Source organism: Toxorhynchites rutilus, chromosome 2 (genome assembly GCF_029784135.1).
Source record: "Toxorhynchites rutilus septentrionalis strain SRP chromosome 2, ASM2978413v1, whole genome shotgun sequence".
In the NCBI taxonomy this organism is placed as follows: domain Eukaryota; kingdom Metazoa; phylum Arthropoda; class Insecta; order Diptera; family Culicidae; genus Toxorhynchites; species Toxorhynchites rutilus.
The window spans coordinates 78,084,712-78,104,405 of record NC_073745.1 but is presented as its reverse complement, the minus strand read 5'-3'; the positions used below and the strand labels follow the sequence as shown (position 1 = coordinate 78,104,405).

At 38.7% G+C, this 19,694-nt stretch overlaps 2 protein-coding genes across 5 annotated transcripts; one reads left to right on the top strand and one right to left on the bottom strand.

Annotated features, from left to right (window-relative positions):
• Positions 1-3,952: 3,952 nt before the first annotated feature.
• On the top strand, positions 3,953-5,022 carry LOC129765338 (40S ribosomal protein S18). Its single transcript, XM_055765524.1, has 3 exons — positions 3,953-4,082; positions 4,433-4,618; positions 4,683-5,022. The coding sequence occupies exons 1-3, from the start codon at positions 4,080-4,082 to the stop codon at positions 4,950-4,952; spliced, it is 459 nt and encodes a 152-aa protein (XP_055621499.1). The 5' UTR covers positions 3,953-4,079; the 3' UTR covers positions 4,953-5,022.
• Positions 5,023-5,150: 128 nt separating this feature from the next.
• LOC129765337 (endophilin-B1) lies at positions 5,151-19,279 on the bottom strand. 4 transcript variants are annotated; one of them, XM_055765519.1, is made up of 7 exons: positions 18,783-19,099; positions 18,116-18,549; positions 17,992-18,055; positions 17,668-17,703; positions 17,259-17,449; positions 6,252-6,423; positions 5,151-6,188 (listed from the first exon to the last, which is right to left on the bottom strand). In XM_055765519.1, exons 1-7 carry the CDS (start codon positions 18,858-18,860, stop codon positions 6,078-6,080), a joined length of 1,086 nt encoding a protein of 361 aa, XP_055621494.1. In that variant the 5' UTR covers positions 18,861-19,099; the 3' UTR covers positions 5,151-6,077. The 4 variants fall into 4 exon arrangements, with proteins under 4 accessions (XP_055621494.1, XP_055621496.1, XP_055621497.1 ...); XM_055765521.1 differs by lacking the exon at positions 17,668-17,703 and having other exon boundaries at positions 18,783-19,101; XM_055765520.1 differs by lacking the exons at positions 5,151-6,188; positions 6,252-6,423 and adding an exon at positions 16,437-17,078 and having other exon boundaries at positions 18,783-19,263.
• Positions 19,280-19,694: the final 415 nt, after the last annotated feature.

The window sequence follows — 19,694 nt, the reverse complement described above, 5'->3', positions numbered from 1 at the left end:
ACTGATTCACGTCTGCGTCTAGGTGTAGCTATCCGGGTTGTCAAAGATATAAGCAGGGACATCTGCATGCCTTCGGCCTCGAGAAGTGCCGCTGTGTCCATCTACTGAAAGGGCAGCTTATCGAATCCGGAGGTTACGAGGTCTATGACGGCGAGTTGAAAAGAGAGACATGGCTCGTGGCGAATCATATAAATATCTTGAATTCCGACAGCTCACCGTGATTTGCCAATCGGACATCAAGACGGAGCTGCGAGACAAGTTTTTGAGTAAAGTGAATTGTGCCCTAAAGACATTCCTCACCGGGGAGAACAAGGTACGCGCGATCAACACATTTGCGGTTCCTTTGCTGACCACCAGTTTTAGAGTAGTCAAATAGAGCAAAACTAACCTTGAATACCTTGAGAGGAGGATGAGGAAAGCATTCGTAGAGGCCGGAATGCACCATCCTTGCCCAGGAACAACAACTGCGCAAGTACTTCGCAGAACGCGCTAACCAAAACGCGCTATACCAGGCTGTCTGTGCCGCTGACAGAGAATACAGCGCTCTGCACTCGGCGAAAGCGGAGTATCAACTCAACTGCAATCTGCAGACAGTGGAGGAGAAGATTGCAGCTTGGTAGCAGAAGGCAGTGCATGGTGCCCACTCCCATTAACTGAACCGGCCACATGTCGACTAGGCCACATCTAATATGTGGCTAACACTCTTCAGTAGTAGTAACCGACATGATAGCCATCCAGAACGAGATAATGCCGACAATAAATTGCAGGCGGTACGTCTGGCAACAAGACGTTGATGACATTTGCCGGATGTGCCATCAACCAGGTAAAAACATAGAACACATTATGGGAGGCCTACACCGAGCGCCACAACAATGTGGCCCGCATTGTCATTCGACTCTTCCGCCCCGAGTGCGACACAGACTTTTCCATGGGTGCAAATGTTTTTGTTTTTCCGGCGAAAGTAGGGATGTATAAGCTTCACTCGACGCCACCGAAACCTTGCCAACCCCTTTCTTCCGGGCAAAGGAGATCCACCCAGAAAATGGAGCTACGTTCACGAAAATAGTTAGGATGCGATCGCCCGAGGAAGGTCCCCGAACTGGAGCTGGTCCTGGAACGAGCGTGAGTGCGAGCGGCCTGCGGCTGGAGTGCGATGTGCAAGAGCGGGCCACCAGCCGGGTTCAACCCGAAGAGCTATCGCTACATGGAAAACAGCAGCTGTCGAAATCGATTGACGCAAAAATTTCATCAATCCACCATGAAATGACTGAGCAATAAGCGTTTGAAATTGCACAATTTTCACGATGTGCTCGATTTTCGATTTTCAATTTGTAACCCAATATGTTCCCGAAAGACGTAATCCTACGTCAAAATAACATAAAAACGTATAAAGTTCGCTACACATACAACGTCCCGTCACCGTGAAGTCAACGTAAAGGAATGAAATGTCAAATATTCTCCTATGGGAATCCGATGGTAGCATTCACATACACAATCACCGGCAACTTTGACGTCGGCAAAATAAGTCCAAGAGAATAGTTGACGGGACGGTGACGGTGACACTGTATGTGTAGCGCACTTAAATCGATTGCGGTTTAAGAAGCAGAAGATCCCATCCGCGTTGACGGCATTGAACTTCGTAGTACGAAATGGGGGAGTAGGCATGACAATATGGGTTTGCAGAAGAAATGAACGTACTTTTAAAATAAAAATTATGTATGAAAATTATTTTTACCAAACCAAATTAGTACTTTATGTAAATGAAAATCACTTTTGCTTGCAAGTAGTAAAAAAATATCATACACAAAATGTGTCTAAAGATAATTTTGTATTTTAATGGTAAGTTTTGGTGAGAATATCTGAAGATTCATAGAAAATAGTTTAAATTAGGGTCAGAACAACGTACTTCTAGTAGGTAAATAACGCAAAGAAAAAAAATTCATACAAATTTTAGCAATTCAAAACTGCCTTAGGGTCGACTAATCTGATAGAGAATAGATGACCTCATATAAACTAATATCGTATCCAGATGTCGACACCATTCCGCCGTCAACGCGAATAACTGCATGCTCGAGACCAAGGCGCCTCTATTAAGGTGGCCGTACACTGTTTGCCCGGAGGTCAAATATTTGATATTTTTTGACAGATAAGGTTTGATTTGATATTTGTACAAACACTATTTTGTTTGCCACTCTTCAATTTTAAACAGTAGTAAACAATATCAAACACCGAACATGGAAAAAAATCAACTGAAATATCCAAGGTAACCTAACCATGTACCGACAGGTTCGAAGAACAGACTGAAAAAATATTTTAGGCATCCAATAATTGAATATTTGCTTGTCGTGTTTTGTGTAGAATATATTTGATCAGTACACGTTGACCAAATTTTATCTGTCAAAAAGAGTCAAATATTTGGCTTCGGTCAAATAGTGTATGAGCACCCTTACACACTTATACAAGCGCCTTGCTCGAGACAAACATATTTTATTCACATTTCATGCAATTGTAACGTATTTTTCGGGTCTTTTTTCGAGCAGAAGAGTGTATAACGACCTTCTAAATAATTACCAAATGATAAAGGTTCTGGAAAATAAAGTTTATATGTTTATAATATCCTGTGTCTCTGTGTTCTTGGTAAACTAATAAATTATGCATTTTTTCATGGGGCATAAAAAGAAGAAAAAAAATAATATAAAAGGATTTCTAAGAACTTCCTGCGACTTGTTTTATTGTCGATATTGTTCAGCTCATATATCATAGAAAATATCTCCGAAACTGTAACTGTAAAACCTAACCATAAGCCACCGATTAGTTTATAGTTTACAGTTTACAATTGTCTCACAAGTGCCATTCTTTCACAAGTGTGTATATGTGTGCTTTTGTACGGATCAGTCTAACGACGAATATATCGACGAATAATGAATCCGTTCAATCCGGTGACAAAAAAGTATTAAAATCAAATAAGAACAGTCCGGTAATGATTGATGCATTATATTCAATAAATATTCCACGCCACTAACATTGATATATACATTTCATTGAACAATATTCTAAAATAGGAAAAAAGTCACTTGTCCAAAAATTTACTCCTATACTCGCGTCGGTGTCTCAGACCAAAAGTGATAAAAAATGATACACGTCTCCTTTGCACCAATACATACTATACGCTAAACGATGACGAGCGACAAATAATGAAGCTAGAGAGAATCGCAAAGTCGTAGTGTTGATATTTTTTGAGAAATGAACGAATTATTGATTTGTCGGTCGGACAGACCTATGCGTGAATATAGGAGTGTTAAGTAGTGTTCGGAATTTGAATCAAGTTCCGACGAATGATTCAAACTCCGAACAGTAGATTTTTGAACACACTATTTTGATGCGAATACAGCAATATTACACAAATTGGGGTACAAGGTTGGTCAAATTTTTGAGCAACAATATAAGAAGACCTAACACCATTTGTAAGCAAACCAACGAGAGTAAACAAACCCGGATTCCTTAAGTAACAATCGATTATACAGAACCTCTAATTCGACATCTGGCTAATTAGACAGACCTGTAATGTGACACGAATAATTGGACATTTTCGCCTCTAAATGGACATGTTTGTGAACATCGAGTTCGGGACCCAATTTATGACTCCAGATTGTCAACTGTCATCGCGAATGTCCAACAACAGATCACAAACGCCTCTAATGCGATATTGAGTGGTGCCTCGATATATCGAAATAAAGGTACTTACTGTATTGAACTGCCGTGACCGGGATAAATCGCCAGAAAATAATATAAAGGCTAGAAATATTCTCTATATTCTTTATATATTCTGCGGCTATTTTCCGGGGACCTTGAACTGCACTACCGCAAATAAACACCTTTATATGATAACCTGGTGACTATTTCCCACTTTTGAAACACCTTGAAAAACGCATATTCACATTTTACCGAGAAACGCATATTTTTTGACAACTCTCAAACTTCACTAGAAAAACCGGATGTCGTTCAAAGTTCTTTTTTCCACATCGGCCATTCGAGTGCAGTAGACATAATTTTGCTCCACTGAAAACCCTTGTTAAACAATGGTAATTTGCATTTAAAATCTCAAAAAAGCTGTGTGAATTGTTTGAAGTATTGTTCGTGGTTCGTTAGAGTTAAAATGGTTGTTTTGTTTGTTATATTTGTGTTCATTCGATATGGTTTTAAATTTGGCTCATATGCGTGAAAACCGTAATCTTGTATTCTGCGGTTTTGTTGTCATGTCAATTGTATTTCCGCAAACTTGTGATGTCTATGATTGCTATCACGCGAGAAGTATCAGTTTAATTTCATAGTAAACGTTTTAAATTCGTTTTGGGGAAACGAACAACACACAATACATTGTTTACTATTTATTTGAGGTTATGTGTTAATCTATCTTCTCTTTTTTTAACAGTCGCTCGTAATTCCCGAGAAGTTCCAGCACATTCTTCGTGTGCTGAGCACCAACATTGACGGTAAGCGTACCGTTCCAATTGCCCTGACGGCCATCAAGGGTGTCGGTCGCCGTTATGCTCACGTCGTTTTGAAGAAGGCCGACGTCGACCCTTTCAAGCGGGCTGGTGAATGCTCGGACGAAGAGGTATGATTCTGAACACACAACTGAGTGGAATTATAATGTAACTTTTGTTTACATCCCTTTTCAGGTTGAAAAAATCGTCACCATCATCTCAAACCCCCGTCAGTATAAGATTCCGGACTGGTTCCTGAACAGACAGAAAGATATCATCGATGGCAAATACTCGCAGCTGACCTCTTCCAACGTGGACTCTAAACTGCGTGAGGATTTGGAGCGACTGAAGAAGATTCGTGCCCATCGTGGTATGCGTCACTACTGGGGTCTGCGAGTGCGTGGCCAGCACACCAAGACCACTGGTCGTCGCGGACGTACCGTTGGTGTGTCCAAGAAGAAGTAATCTTAAGCAGGTGCAGTGTTTAAGTGGATATATTTTGTGGAGAATCAAATAAATCGAGATGAAAACATGAGATCAGTGTTTTTCAATAAGTGTCCTCGAATGATCGCTTTTCTGAAGGAGCTGCATGCGTTCTGCCAAGAAATACGTAACGGTTGTTCGTCTCCGGGGTCGGTGATATTCGGAACAAATCTCAACGGATTGGTGATGGTTTAAAACGCAAGTATTTATTGTTTCGCTTTAATTTCATAGCATCCTTTACAGACTAACAAGGTAAGTGTATCCAACGTTAACACGAAATGGAAGAGATAAAATTACACATTATTCAGCGTTCTTTTTTGTTTGCAATCGTGTTTAGGTAATGCTTTTTGAGTGAGTCCTGTATGCATTTTAGTTGACTTGAATTTGCATTCGATTTAAGTATTTATATATATAGAGTAGACCAGTAGGGATAATAACTAACGTCTAATTGTTCACTCGCTTTTCAGTTATACTAGAGAATATGAGAAACAACATATCGACTTATGCATTTGTATATCACTTCATCACAGGATAAATATAATTAGAGAGTTTGAGTTTGGAACGAGTATCGGTCTATTTTGGCGCTCAAAACAGCTTTGTTTCTTTCTCTCAATCTTTCAACAATTGTCAAATGTTTAATTGAACAGTTCCCGCTCGATTGAGGCGATATGTGTTAACAGTTTTACAAGGAATGTTTAATGCAGCCGTTCCCAAACAAAAATCTACTATAACTGGCTGTTCTTTTTTTGCTACAATAATTGACAAAGTGCGTCTTTTATAAGCGCTTAAAAATGCGTCAATTTCCTTTTCCTTTAAACATGATCGGCACTGCAGTAACTGTTTCGTTGGGTATTGTTCGCTTATCATTTGCTACATTGCTATTTTCACTCACTAGAAGCCCAATCAATTTAAACTTACGAAACATTGGAAAACATGCAACAATGTACTCGCGAACGAACTGAACGAGATTGCGAGATTTTGACAATAAAAGTAACTTAAAAAATAAATAATTTAAAGCAACAGCATTTGTTTCTATTATATTCTGATTCGCGCTGCAACTCAGTGTGCTTTAAAAGTATTCAACAATGCGAAACGACGCTTAGGAATCTACTCATCCAACAGTTCTAAGAAAGCCTTCGGTACCAGACCCTTCAACAAGCCCTGCTTCCCATTCATATAGTCGCAGTTCGGTGGATTGCATTCGCACACAAAGATGACCTTCGAAAGTAGAGAATTTTCTCACATTATTGGAATGCTGCGTGTCAGCAGAAACACAATTACCTCGTTCGATGTTAGATTCAGCTCGGTGCCGTCCTTTGCATCGTACGAGCACAGGACACGGGCCCGTTTGTAGCCGGGATTAGCGCCCAGTTCGATGTTGTTCATGCGTCCGCTGAGGGTGTCATCGTCCTCGTATCCTGCCACCGGCACGTACGGCTGTGGACCTCCCAAACTGTAAATGGGCGGATGGGATATAGACGATACATGCCGATTAAAAAAATGCGAACAACGTACAACCGACAGCAACCGACACTTTCAACGGGAGGGGGTGGGATGTTTGGGGTGGTTACGACAGGGTACTGTTTGCTCATTATATCCGTTATTATTTCTTCTTCTTTTCCTTTGTTTACGGAGACTTTAAATCTAATTATTCATTTGTCTCCGGTCCGTTATTATCGAATGGTAAAGAACTGTGTTGGCGTTGAGCAGCTTTCGTTTTCACAGAATTGTAGAATGCATTGACTTGATTGTGCATGCAACAAATTAGGGTGCATCTGTTATCATAAAGGAAAACGACTTAACTAGGAACCCAAATACTGTCACAAACAGGGTTGCCAACTATAATTTTAAAAAATCAGGAAGAACGAAAATAAAAATCAGAATAAATCAGGATAGCTCATATTGGGTTGTCCGAAAAGTTAATGTCGATTTTTGGGAAAACAAAAACATAATTTTCAATCAAAGCATTATAACTTAATTTTATATCCATAGTTCTGTTTCACAATCTTTCGCCAACTTTCACAAAGCTTAAATATTATATCCTCCATCTTCTTCTTTTTGGCTTTAAGAGGGTTGAAACTTTTCAGTTCATTCGCCCCTCTATATTCTATCCTCCCATTTTTCCACCCTCGTTAAAAACTTCTGCGAGCCATACATGTGAGAAACAGATTTTCTTGGTAGTAGCTCGTAATACAGAATCCATTCCAAATCCCACCAGAAACAGAGTATATCTTCCTTCGGACGAAGGCCTGATATGTGAAAGAATCAATAAGCATGGTATAAATCCTCTCATAAGCGAAAACGCTAGTGTTTCACCTGACTTTTTGATCGTTTATATTTTTTCCGAAAAACCTACAGCATCACTACAGTCAAATGCAGAGAAATGAATATTAAAATTTTCACTGAATTCATCATCCATGCTTTGGAAAGAATCTTCACTCAACAATTGAGGAAAGCATATCAGCAGTAGAAGACTTCTCTCGTAACTTTCGAAAAGGTCCTAAGTAACAAATGTAAACAAATCGAGTTAATAGATGCACACTATTAGTTATCAATCATTGAATGCATTGCAAAAACAATCGTTCAAGTATCTATCCTTTTCACCTTTTTATCACCAATGCAAAAAATGTCCAATGTACAGATGCAAATTTTGAGCACTCGACTGTTAAGGTAGGTTTAGAGTTCCCGTGAACGTGAACGCGGACAAACACTTTTTTGTTAATAATTCATCAGTCCATATATAAATCGCGAGGAAAACATCTTTAAACGATAGGAAGAAACATTTTCTAGTTGAAAAACATGTTTAAACACAATTCATATTGATAAAAGTGGATTAATTCAATATTTCACAACGGTTCTGAATTTCCACCGTGGAATCGAGATGTTGGTGAACTCACCATAGTTCACCGACTTCGGTGAACGTGAACATGAAAACAGTGGTGAATATAGACGTCAAAATATTTTCCCGTTCATGTTCACGTTCAAATGACCCAAGGCATTCTGAAAATTATTTCACCGTGAACTGTAATAGGATATGTTTAGCAATTTTCTAGTTTTGAATGAAAATTTTGATATGGATGCAATTTCATTCAATCGGATCTCTGCGCGGCTTAAAAAACTTCGTTGCTTCGGCTTGATTCGTGAACAACTGTATATTTTATCCGAATTACTTTATTGAAGGTCGATGTTTATTTACTTCACCTTTATTGCCGAACTTTTAATATGAACGTGAACGTGAACAAAATTATTCTATTCACCACGATTTTTTGAGTTGTATGTTCGCAATGTAGTTAACCGTGAAATGATCGTACTATTCCACTACCTGTTCAAGTTCACGTTCACGGGAACTCTAAACCAGGCTTTACTTCGGACGCCACTTTCCTCTGACGCTCGATACGTCTGATGTTACAAAGCAATCAAAACAACACTTTGGTCACTTTGAGTTTTTGTTATTTTCGGGTGTTGATATCGTTTTCAGTGCAACTCAACGTGTGATAACAATAATGATCTGCCTTTAGCACGAAGTGCAAATATTTGGATCGTTGTTCAGTAGTTGTTTTCAAATTCTCATCGTGCAACGTAATTTGTCCAATGTACAAAGCGGTCAGTCAAAACGTCCAATGTAACATTTCTCGCTCGGAGGCTTAAATTTCAAACTAGAATCACATAACAACAGTTACGATAGCTTTTTCAGAGTTATTATCGACTGTTAGTGGTAAAGGTAGTGATAAAGATCGATTCCTTTTGAAACAATTCGCGGACCAATGTGCCGGTCTTCAACTTCATTTTTCTCGAGTTGATGTGAATGTTACATAGGACCTTTTCAAAAGTTACGCGAGACTTGTTGAATTTTCCCTAATTTTTAAGATATTTAGTACGGTTATAGATATATTTACCATAGTCCCATCATTAAAGTTGATTCTACTTTGAATCAGACAAACAAATTATATATAAAATCTTTTTATATTGACTGTGGATTAAAAATTTTTCTCTTGAGTAATTTTACACGCTGAAACGTATTCCTACTTTAATAACTCTGGGGATACATCTACATACACATCATCCTCAATACAGCAATGTTGTTCCTCAAACTTAATCTCGTTGTAATTTCATAAATTCGTCAGGCAATCATGTTTCATGAAATTTTCTTGCACTGTTTTGGGAAGCCACGAAACATTTGAGGGTAGATATAAAAAAAGTTAAGTACAGCTTTGCGTCTAGAGAATTTTACTTAATTTAAGATATATACAAGTGTGAACCGGAGAACTATCTTGACAGAAAACTTTGGCATGGAAACCAGTAAAGAGTACAAAAATCAGGAAAAATCAGGATCATTTCAGAAAAATCAGGATAAATTGAGTGTTCGTCAGGATATCAGGGAGCGTGCTAAAAAGTCTGGGAAATCCTGAAAAATCAGGAAGGTTGGCATCTCTGGTCACAAATTAAAGTTTTTTCGTTTGTCTTTCGTGTTTATTCCTTCCACTTTCAATTGGCTACTAAACTTTCATCTCTGAACTATCGAATATAACCTTAACTGCGGATAAGGATGGATCGACGAATGTTCAGTACGATAACTACAGTTTACATAATTCTCTATAAAAAGTATAAAGCAGCTGGTATATACATAAATTCTACTCGCCCTCAGCTATGGCAATGGATTTATTTAAAAATAAAAAATTATAGGAGGTTGTGTCCAAGACACGAGCGCATTGTTGACGTAGAACTACGCTGTAGCTTAATTCAAGTCGTTTGTTTATAACTGCGAATATTATTTTATAATGCTCCTAAATTTTAGAAATAACCATTCTACCAGTTTGGTCGTCCTGAGTTTTTTTTCTTGTAGAATCATTTGACGATTATTGTTTGATGGTTCATTCTTGTCCTCGCAGAACAATACATGCTCGAGATAAACTCAATTATTATCCTTAGTGGAGAAAGTTTTGCTACTGGCAAGTGAAACCAAATCACATACCAAATTTCATATTTACTTTCTTGGTGACTAAATAAACGAAATAAACTCTTTCTGTTAATCTCAACAACCTTGAAAAGAATAGCATTGCGTCATTATGATCAAGATTAGCGCAAATGCAATCCTAGTTGAAGGGAGTTTTTCAACTGGCACGCGTGCCCAAATAAATTAATAACTTATTATAACTTATTGAATAACTTGGTATTTCCCAAATAATTTTTGGGTGCACATCCTTAACACCTGCTTCACCATAGCGTCAGTTCAATGCATTGATGCAATGTCAAAGGCACCGACGAAGCCTTTATGTCAACTGCTCGGAAAAAGGTTGAATATTTGCCTCAGCAGAGATTCATTACTAATACCCTATCGCAAATATTTCCCTCCAGCTATCTCCCCTCCTTGTCCCCACGTTCGGATCGACATGTTCACCCGCAGCAGCGCAACACGTTAAAACGCACGCACGTACGCACACAAATATCCATATATCGCTGGTTTAAGCCAATTGAATATACTCACATATATTTCCGTTTTACGCTCTTCTCAACAGAAGCCCTTTCTGTTAATATTGCCAGTCTACATTTACTTAGCTGTGATCCATTATGGAGAGAGTTTGCTACCGTCATGCGAAACCAAATCACTGACAAAATTCCAGAACATTTATTTTCTTGGTGAGCTGACGATAGCCTAGCTTGATGATTCACACAATTTTGTAGCTCAGAACCTTCATGCAATGGCGTCAGTTTGATGCAATGATTGCAATGCTAGAGACATCAGCGAGTCAGTATTTTGGTCGCGTCTACAGCTCAATCCGAAACTAAGGGTGGGTTTAGACTAGTGATATATTCATGGGAAGAAATATGATGAGATTTATAGAAATCGCATCAACCGTGTACACTAGCGTGAACTTCTATAATGAATATATTCATATTTTTGGTGAATTTATTCACCTGAAGTAGAACTGCATCCAACTTTAGTGATTTCTCACCAGTGAAAAATTCACAAGCGTTTACATATGCTGAATTTATTCAAGTTATATATACCTCGAATAAGTGTATCATATTTATTCTCACCCGTTTACACCTATTTTCACGTGAATAAATCCATCTATAGCTATAGATCTCCCCAATGTAAACCCGCCATAAGACATGTGAGATTTGAACATTTAGTTTAGATTTAAACGTAAGTTCATTCGTCTCTGACCTTCAAAAAGACCCTTGGAAAACTTTACTTTTTCCTCGTGTTACTTCCCACCCCTCACCGTCCAGCTCGCCCAGCAACGATGTTGTTCAGTCGGTGTCCCCACCAAGAATGAAAGTTTGCCTCAGCGAGATCCACTGTTTATACTATAGGCAAATATTCCCCTTCGTTCTTCTTCTTTTTTTGTTCACGGATACTTTAAATCTTACAATTTCCCCTTCGTTGCTCGTCGATAAGTTGCCCGTTAGCTCTGTTAGCTCTGTTCGGGAAAGCACACAAATGGACAGAACAAATGTATGGGAAAATGAAAACGCTTATAGTTTTCATGAATTTTAACCATTTACACACAATGGGATTGTAATGTACAGCATATCAAACAAATCTTAGGGAATTTCCGATTCGTTTGGTATGTAATTCGCCAAAATTCGTTCGCGGCAAAAATAGTTATTAACGTTAACTTTATTTCATAAAAACGTGACCTGTTTTTTGATTTGGCACTCTTAATGAAAGACGTAGTTCTACGTCAAAAATAAAACAACTTGATCAGGTGAAAGATGAAAATAAAAAATGATGATTTTGATTCAGATGACAAGGGACATTGAAAGTCGACAAAAGCATTTCAAGACACATAACTGGAAGCTCCCACGATCTGGAATTATGTCTTGTGAACTACACCACCTACAGCTAATAGATTTGAACAGAGTTCTGAACGTAAAACGACTGGATTAGGAGAACATAGATGACAAGGTAATTTTATAAGTTGACAACGCCAGACCACATGTTCATCGATCCATCAAGTATTGTCTAGAAAAGTTCTACCTCATCCGCCATATTACCCAGATATTGTCCCCTCAGATTCCAGTTCCAGAAGCCGACTCACAATTAATTCAGGCCAATAGCGATGGTCATTCCTGAGAAGTGGTTACGATCTCATGAAGAAATGAAATTTGGCATGATAGCTGGATTGCACTGTCTGCAAGCGCCGTATCATCAATTCGGCGATATATCTGGTCGCTGTAGACAGAATGTTCTCCCAAATCTCCTTAACCGCTTCACGTATAACGTCGAACCACACTCGTGGCGATTAGACTGTGCCAAAACGTACAACATCAAACCCCGCTCGTCGTCTATCGATGTGAAATGGATACATGCTTCAGGCGTGTGATGATGCGGGACTGCTACGATCGTAAGTAAGATACACACACTCAGCAGAGTATCGAAACGACTCACTGTGCTCGTGTTTGGGTCCTGTTGTTGGAAATTAAATCATACGACAAGGGGTCATCGCCGTTTTGAGTTCCATTTTGTTCCCTGGATTTTTGTTCTTCAGACGGTTCATAATTTCCCACCATAGATGCTCAATAGTGTTCAAGTCCGGTGATTACAGAGCTGCTTTGAATTGATTGGGACATTATAGAGCAGGCACCCCCGCACGATGAGATCAGTGTATTTCGGGTCATTATCCTGTTGTAGGTTGTAATCACGAGGGAGACCCTATTTTTGCACTGAAGACTACAGGTTACGTTTCAGGATGTTCAAATAAGCCAACTTGTCCATTGCTGAATCGATAAACTCCATGGTTCTAGTTCCAGAAGTTGAGATTGTACCATACATCTGCCGACTGCTGCCGCCTTGTTTTAGTTTGGTAACCAAATGCTGAACCTGGAGCAGCGATCAAAGAGATGCTCCTTAGGTCTGTTTACATATGCCTTGACAAACTGTAGTCGTTTTTTCATATTCACTTTTGAAATGAAAGACTTTTTACGGGCAACACGAACCCTCTGATTGTTCCTGTATGGTACTCTCCGGACAGTGTCTGCGCTGACAGGTCTTCCAATGGGGCCGGCTTCTTCGGTAGTCAATTTAGAAATGTTTGTTTGCAATTACCCGTTCATCGTAAGGAGAAAAGATACGTTTACGTGGTGATCCCCTATTTTTGAAATTAATCGTTCATCCCCTAAACTCCCCTAAACTCGTAAACGAAGCTCAATTCGCATTTGAGCTGCTTTTGGGAGTTAAGGGGAGCGTTAAAGATAATGATTGATTTTCGGATAAAACTGCAGCGGCCGTACGTTTTTTTTTTGCTCTGGTTTTGGATCGATTAATCGACGTAAATTATTCGTTTGCTTCGATTATTAGTTGTGCAGTATCCGTTCGATTAATAAACGATTTCTGTAGGAAGTATTCGATTAATCGATTAATCGAACGATTATCGGGGATCACGACGTTTACGTCTTTTACTCAGAAAATTTTCCATGTTTCCTTCGTATTTCCACTTGTTTATGATTTTCTATACTGTATAGTGGATTCTTCCGACTGCAGCTGCTTTTTCCCGCAACGTCTTTCCTCGATAAGTGTTACTTATTATCGTTGTACGTGTACGTAACTATTTCTTTTCTCTTGCCATTTTGGTGGAAACTTTTTCAAACAACAACAAAAAAAAACAAGAACCAGCACTGCCCAAGCAACATCACACACTGACGAAAAAAACGTACGCTTATTCGCAAAGATCATGCTTACAACGTTAGACGTTTCATGCAATTTTAAGATATCTGGCATTAACTTTTTTGACGTAGGATTACGTCTTTCGGGAACATATTGGGGTACAAATTTAAAATCGAAAATCGAGTACATCGTGAAAATTATCTAATTTCAAACGACTATTGCTCAGTCATTTCATGATGGATTGATGAAACTTTTGCGTCAATCGATTTCGGCACTCCATAAAAAATTTGTATATTGTAGAAAATAATATATCTCATGGAATTAACTATCGAACAATTGAAAAATCTCAACCACTATCCTAACGGAGATACCCACTTCTGATTGGTCGAAATTGAGGACACATGCGACTGGTCCCTAACAGAGATATCAATACCAAGCTACCTGGGGGAAATCGGCATTGCAAATATATAAAAGTAGGGGGAACTTTTGCTCCCACCGAAATGTGTTCCCTAACAGAGACATCAAAATCAAGCTGCCTGGGCGAAATCGACATTGCAAATACATAAAAGTAGGGGGAACTTTTGCTCCCACCGAAATGTGTTCCCTAACAGAGACATCAAAATCAAGCTGCCTGGGCGAAATCGACATTACAAATACATAAAAGTAGGGGGAACTTTTGCTCCCACCGAAATGTGTTCCCTAACAGAGACATCAAAATCAAGCTGCCTGGGCGAAATCGACATTGCAAATACATGAAAGTAGGGGGAACTTTTATTCCTACCGAAATGTGTTCACTAACAGGGACTTCCAAACCAAGCTGCCTGGGAGAAATCGGCATTGCAACTATATGTAAATCGGGGGCATTTTTCTATTGCAAGTAAGGTGAGTGATACGTTTAATTCTAGCAAATAAAATTTAAATTTGGAACTTTTAATATTGGTTACTTCGTGAAATTTCATATCAATGACCGATCGTGTATTGTGAAAAATTTAGCACAAGTGTAAGTATAAAATTGTATATGGTAGCAGTTGTGTTAAGAATGACTTGATATATGAAACGATTTATTTTAATATCCTAAACGGGTCGTTTGGTTTAAGCTGTTTTGTTGTGTTCATTTTCACCCAATGGAAGTGAAAAATTGGAAAAGTGAAGAAATATTAGAAAAAGTGATTTCGCATATCCTTTACATACAGTATTAGTTGTTGTTGGTCCAATTAAAATTCGCATTGGGTTGAATAAACACCCAGAAAGTAAAAATTATAAGAAATACCTTTTCCATTTCAAATATGTTTTCTCTATATTAAAGTAACATGTTTTTACTGATGAGAAAAAATGATAATTGTGTTCGGTATTGGTAATCATCTTATATTACATTGGTGAGTTTTTTTTTCTTTATTTCATCCATACATATCACAGGAGGCATCTCGTCTAGCATCATAGAGGGCGGTTTTCATCATATCTCGTTCCACTTCGGTATCTTTTATCTGATACGCACCATCCAACGACTGTTTACCATCCTTCTGTCGTCATTACTCGGTAAACACTGGTGGAGTTTACAAACAATACCCAACAACCAAACAAAACGGCCCTTTTCAGGGCAACCAAATCATTATCAAAGAGTTTAACGATGTAATTCTTCGAACATATCCAAAATCAACAGATGGTCTAACGGAATCCTAAGTCAACTATGCGGTAGTGTCTCGGACACAACCTTCCTGTGACTCCGATTTCCATTACTCCTCCTTTGGGTGATTTTTCGATTTTCAAGAAAAATTAAAACTTTGACCACTTTGTACACTCTCCCTTAAGTCCGAATGATCTGAAATTTGCATAGGGTGTTTTATCGAGGTGGCGAACATTTTTATGGGTAACTTTTTGAAATTCGAGATGACCATTTTCATTGGCATCCCAGTGTATACATTATGGTGCCAATGAAAATGGTCATCTCGAATTTCAGAAAGTTCAATCGGAATTGCATGAAACGTCGAGATCTAGTGTCATATCGAAAATGTTTTTTTTGTCAAAAATCGGCATTCTGTGACTTTTTTCGGAGTACGAAACGAAAAGTACGGTTTTGGGTGCTAATAAAAATAGTTATCTTTAAAATTGATCCCAAATGTTTCCAAATTGCATTACTCGTCGAGATTTACAGTTATCTCGAAACTTTTTATTGTCAAAAAAAATGTTTTTTGGCACTTGGTCGATTTTCGCCTGGAAAATCAATTTGGGACAAAAAAAAATATTTTCGATGCCAAATGACTTCAAAGTGCATAAAACAACGTCGATATCTGGTGTTATCTCGAACAAAAATTTTGGCCAAAAATCGACTTTTTGTGAGTGGCCAAAACATCAAAACCTTAAGTGCTTTGAGGCATCCCTAAATCATGTCCAATTGAGGTGAAATTTTGCACAGGCCATTTTCTTGGGCCAATAAATAAAATGTTCATGGTCGATTCTTTAAATTCGATAACTATTTTTTTCCATACCTTCATTGCAACCTTAGTGTACATACTTGTGCGATGAATTTTACATTCACTTGCCCTAAAATATCCGTTCAATGTGACGAATGATAATAATAATAGTTGGCAAATGTTATGCTACTCATAATGAATATGAAATGAAATCCGATTTTGTGTGATCAAAACCATTGTGTAATAAGTAAAAAGAAGAGAAACCCGTTCATCCTATGAAAGTTTATAAACAAAAATACAAGACCTAAACAATCGATAACTCTGAAAAAAAAATCATAAGAATAAAGATTACAAATTACCTATTGTAAAGATTGAACCTGAATATTTCCACCTGGTCAACACATTCCACTTGTTCGCTTTTCAACAAAACAATCAATTTTATACTGTATATATTTTGTCGGTAACATCTAAAAGACACACATTTGAATTTAAACAACTGCTCTATCTAATTCGTGACCTTATGTCGCACCTCATTTAGGAATATAACTATCTAAATAGCTAAGCACAATCATTGCATGCAGATCCCTATTTCAAGCGTTTTTAATTCAGCACATCTCGAATAATGCAACACATGTCGGATAATCCGAACGATGTCTCACAGGGACCACTCTACAAAATTACACAACATTGCGCAGGGAAAAACGTTTTGGTAATAGGGATATGTACAAACTAGAGGAATAAAGTTCACATCTCTTCGTTGTCGTAATGGACTGGAACAGATTGAAGAAGCTCGAAGAGAGAGTAGATGGGGGTGGATAGTGGAAAATGTGTGCTTAGAGCACGGAAATATCGTTGGGATCGCTGTTGGCAACCAGCTCGGCTATAACACTGTCACCCGCGATGGGGAAGGCGGCCGCCGGTATAGCCGGCTTCCGCACCACTTCGGCCGGGTGCAATGTTATGGTCCGCTGGCTGTGCTGTGAGTTGCTGCCTCGTGTTAGTTGTGATGGACTGAGATAGGGAGGTCCACGAGTGAGATCTACGTCCTCACTGTTTACGCGCAAACGTGGCGTTGGTGGACGCATGCTGCTTACATTTTTTGTTTGAGGGGGAAATTGAAACGGTTTATAGTAGAAGAGATTATTTGGGTGAATATTTGAGAGTTTGTTATTCACTGGTGGATTGAAAGCATGAGAGATAGATTACAGGGAAGACTGGACTCGAAGCTTAGGGATATTCTAAACATCGAACCGTCATTCAACATACCTTGTCAGTTCGCGCTGCAGATCACCCATAATTTTATTGCACTGTCCGTAGTAGCGAACCTGAGCTTCGACTAAGGCGTGCAGATGTCGTAAATGTGTTGCCTGTGTAGTACTGATGCCTTCCAGCAGTAATTTTGTGATTTCAGCTTGGCGATCGAATTCCGACTGTGCTACTCGTAGATCGCGCTCGGCCTAAAATAATTTAGAAAGGTATAAATTTTTACTCAGAATATTGTATCAATTGACCTAAGCATGCATCGTGCACACTAGGGTTTAAACCATCGTTCATGGGGATGATGGTCAAACGAATGAATCAAGCGGTGACTAAATCGTCAAAAAACTATGCTTATTTCGCACAAAGCTACAACCACAAAACATGGATTTGATACTACAGCGAAGCCAAACTGTACCTGGTCAAGTGCAGCCTCGGGCGAGATTCCGTCCTTCTGCGAATTTAGTGTTATGTTTTCGAGGAACAATGAAACAGTTTTAGTATAATAACCCGGTTAAAATTATTGCAGTAAACAGATTTCTAATTGTTAGCACATTTTGTTAATCATGCATGATAATTGTTATAATTCCAAAGCGTATGGAGTTTTGTATGGATTAGAAACAAATAAAGTAAAATTGGAAATTTCTGCCTAGCGCAAAAACACTTCCACATTTTGGATCATAAATCATTTGTTCCGTTTTTCTCAGCTATTCGGTTATTAAAATTGTTAAATCACTCTCACCGTTTGTTGTCCCAGCATACTGCGCGCCTTGCGTACCCTGTTCTTACATGCATCCAAATCAAGTCTAAAACGAAGAGTCTAATTGTACATGTGCGCACCGGGAACCCGCCGAGGACCGACTTACCTTTTGCTTTCCAGTATGCCCTTCTCTTTGGTGATGGTTTTCATCTCCCCCTCGAGGAACTTCTTCAGCGGTTGTATAAAACACATCCCCGCCGATCCGATAAAGTCCCTCTCGCAAGAACCCAACTTCTGCTGGGCTTGGCCAACCTTGATCAGCGCAGCACCGTATGCCCCATCCTGGCCGAATTCTCCGCCTCCTTCGATCATGTCTAGGCCTAGGTACTCCAGATTGCTCAATCTTTTGGGCTTTTGCTTTTCGATTTTCTCGAATATGAAATCTTCGACTCGATTTGCTGGATTCGGAACGATTGCCGCTTCGGTGTCACGCACGATTTTCTCGGTCCACATCCGGGCGCAATCTGACCGTTCGCTAAGATGCTCAAAGTGCCCATCCATGCCGGTTTTCTCCGATGTACCCAGCTTTTCTTCGGTGAGCTGTGAAACACGTTTTTTACTTGAGCTAAATGTTTGTACTTGTTATAACAATTAATTATAATTCTTTGCTGGAACAAAAACAATCGATTTCATTTTATATAATGCATGTAAACTTCACGCAAATCCAGCGTAGGTTTTTGAATTGAAAAATCAATTAATGTTGCGTTCAACCAAGGAGCAAAGTATTTCCCGAGATAACACTGCTAACCGGCTAACCGTGAAAATAATCCTACCTGCACCACACGGGAAAGTGTTGAGCCAGCATCTTTCACGAACTTCTTCATGTCGAAATCTGGCATTTTTATGTTCATTGTTGTGGACTAGAAAAACTATTTTCGGATCAGCTGGTATGGAGGAACAGCGCAATTCGCTCAATTGGCGAGATTTTAACTATCACGTTCTAACAGTAGCACAAGGACGAAAAAGAAGTTGCGACGAGGCGAAAAATAGGCTGAAATATCGGAAAGTTTCACAAGACGATAGTGATGCAAAAAATTTCTCTCCTTTGTGTATTGACAGCAGACTGTTATTGATTTTTTCATTAATTTTTTTTGTTGCTCTCGGCGTTTTCATATCTGTCAGATCTGTAGGTGAACGAGGTGAATGTTTGATGTAGGCAGGGATACCAGATGTGAAAACACTATTCATCCGAATGTGAATTTGAATAACTGATGAACTAAACTGATTTTTTAAAGATATTCTTGAGACGTTCCAAAGTGTGTGATGATTTCTTTAGTATCCGTCTAAATACCTAATATTGACCGAAACAAACTAATCAATTAGACTTTTGACTCGACGTAATTTTCAGAATTTACTTCAGAGCACCAAATAAAAAAAAACGCAAAACATAAATTTATAAATCAGAATAAACGTTGTACAATTCATAACATATTATTCAAAAGTTAAGTTGTGTTTTTTTGGCTTGGTGTAATGTGATTGTAAACATCCCAGCAAACATTAAATCGTATAATTTTGCACGTGCCAAGTCTTTCAAGAAATCCAAATAAATCATAATCGCATATCAATGAGGTACATATAGAGGTGGAGCAGTAGGGGAAATATATCTGTATTGGCAAGCAAAATATCGTGTCGTAGTTATGAAAATTATATGGAAGATACAAAACAATGCTGAAAATACTCTCGGT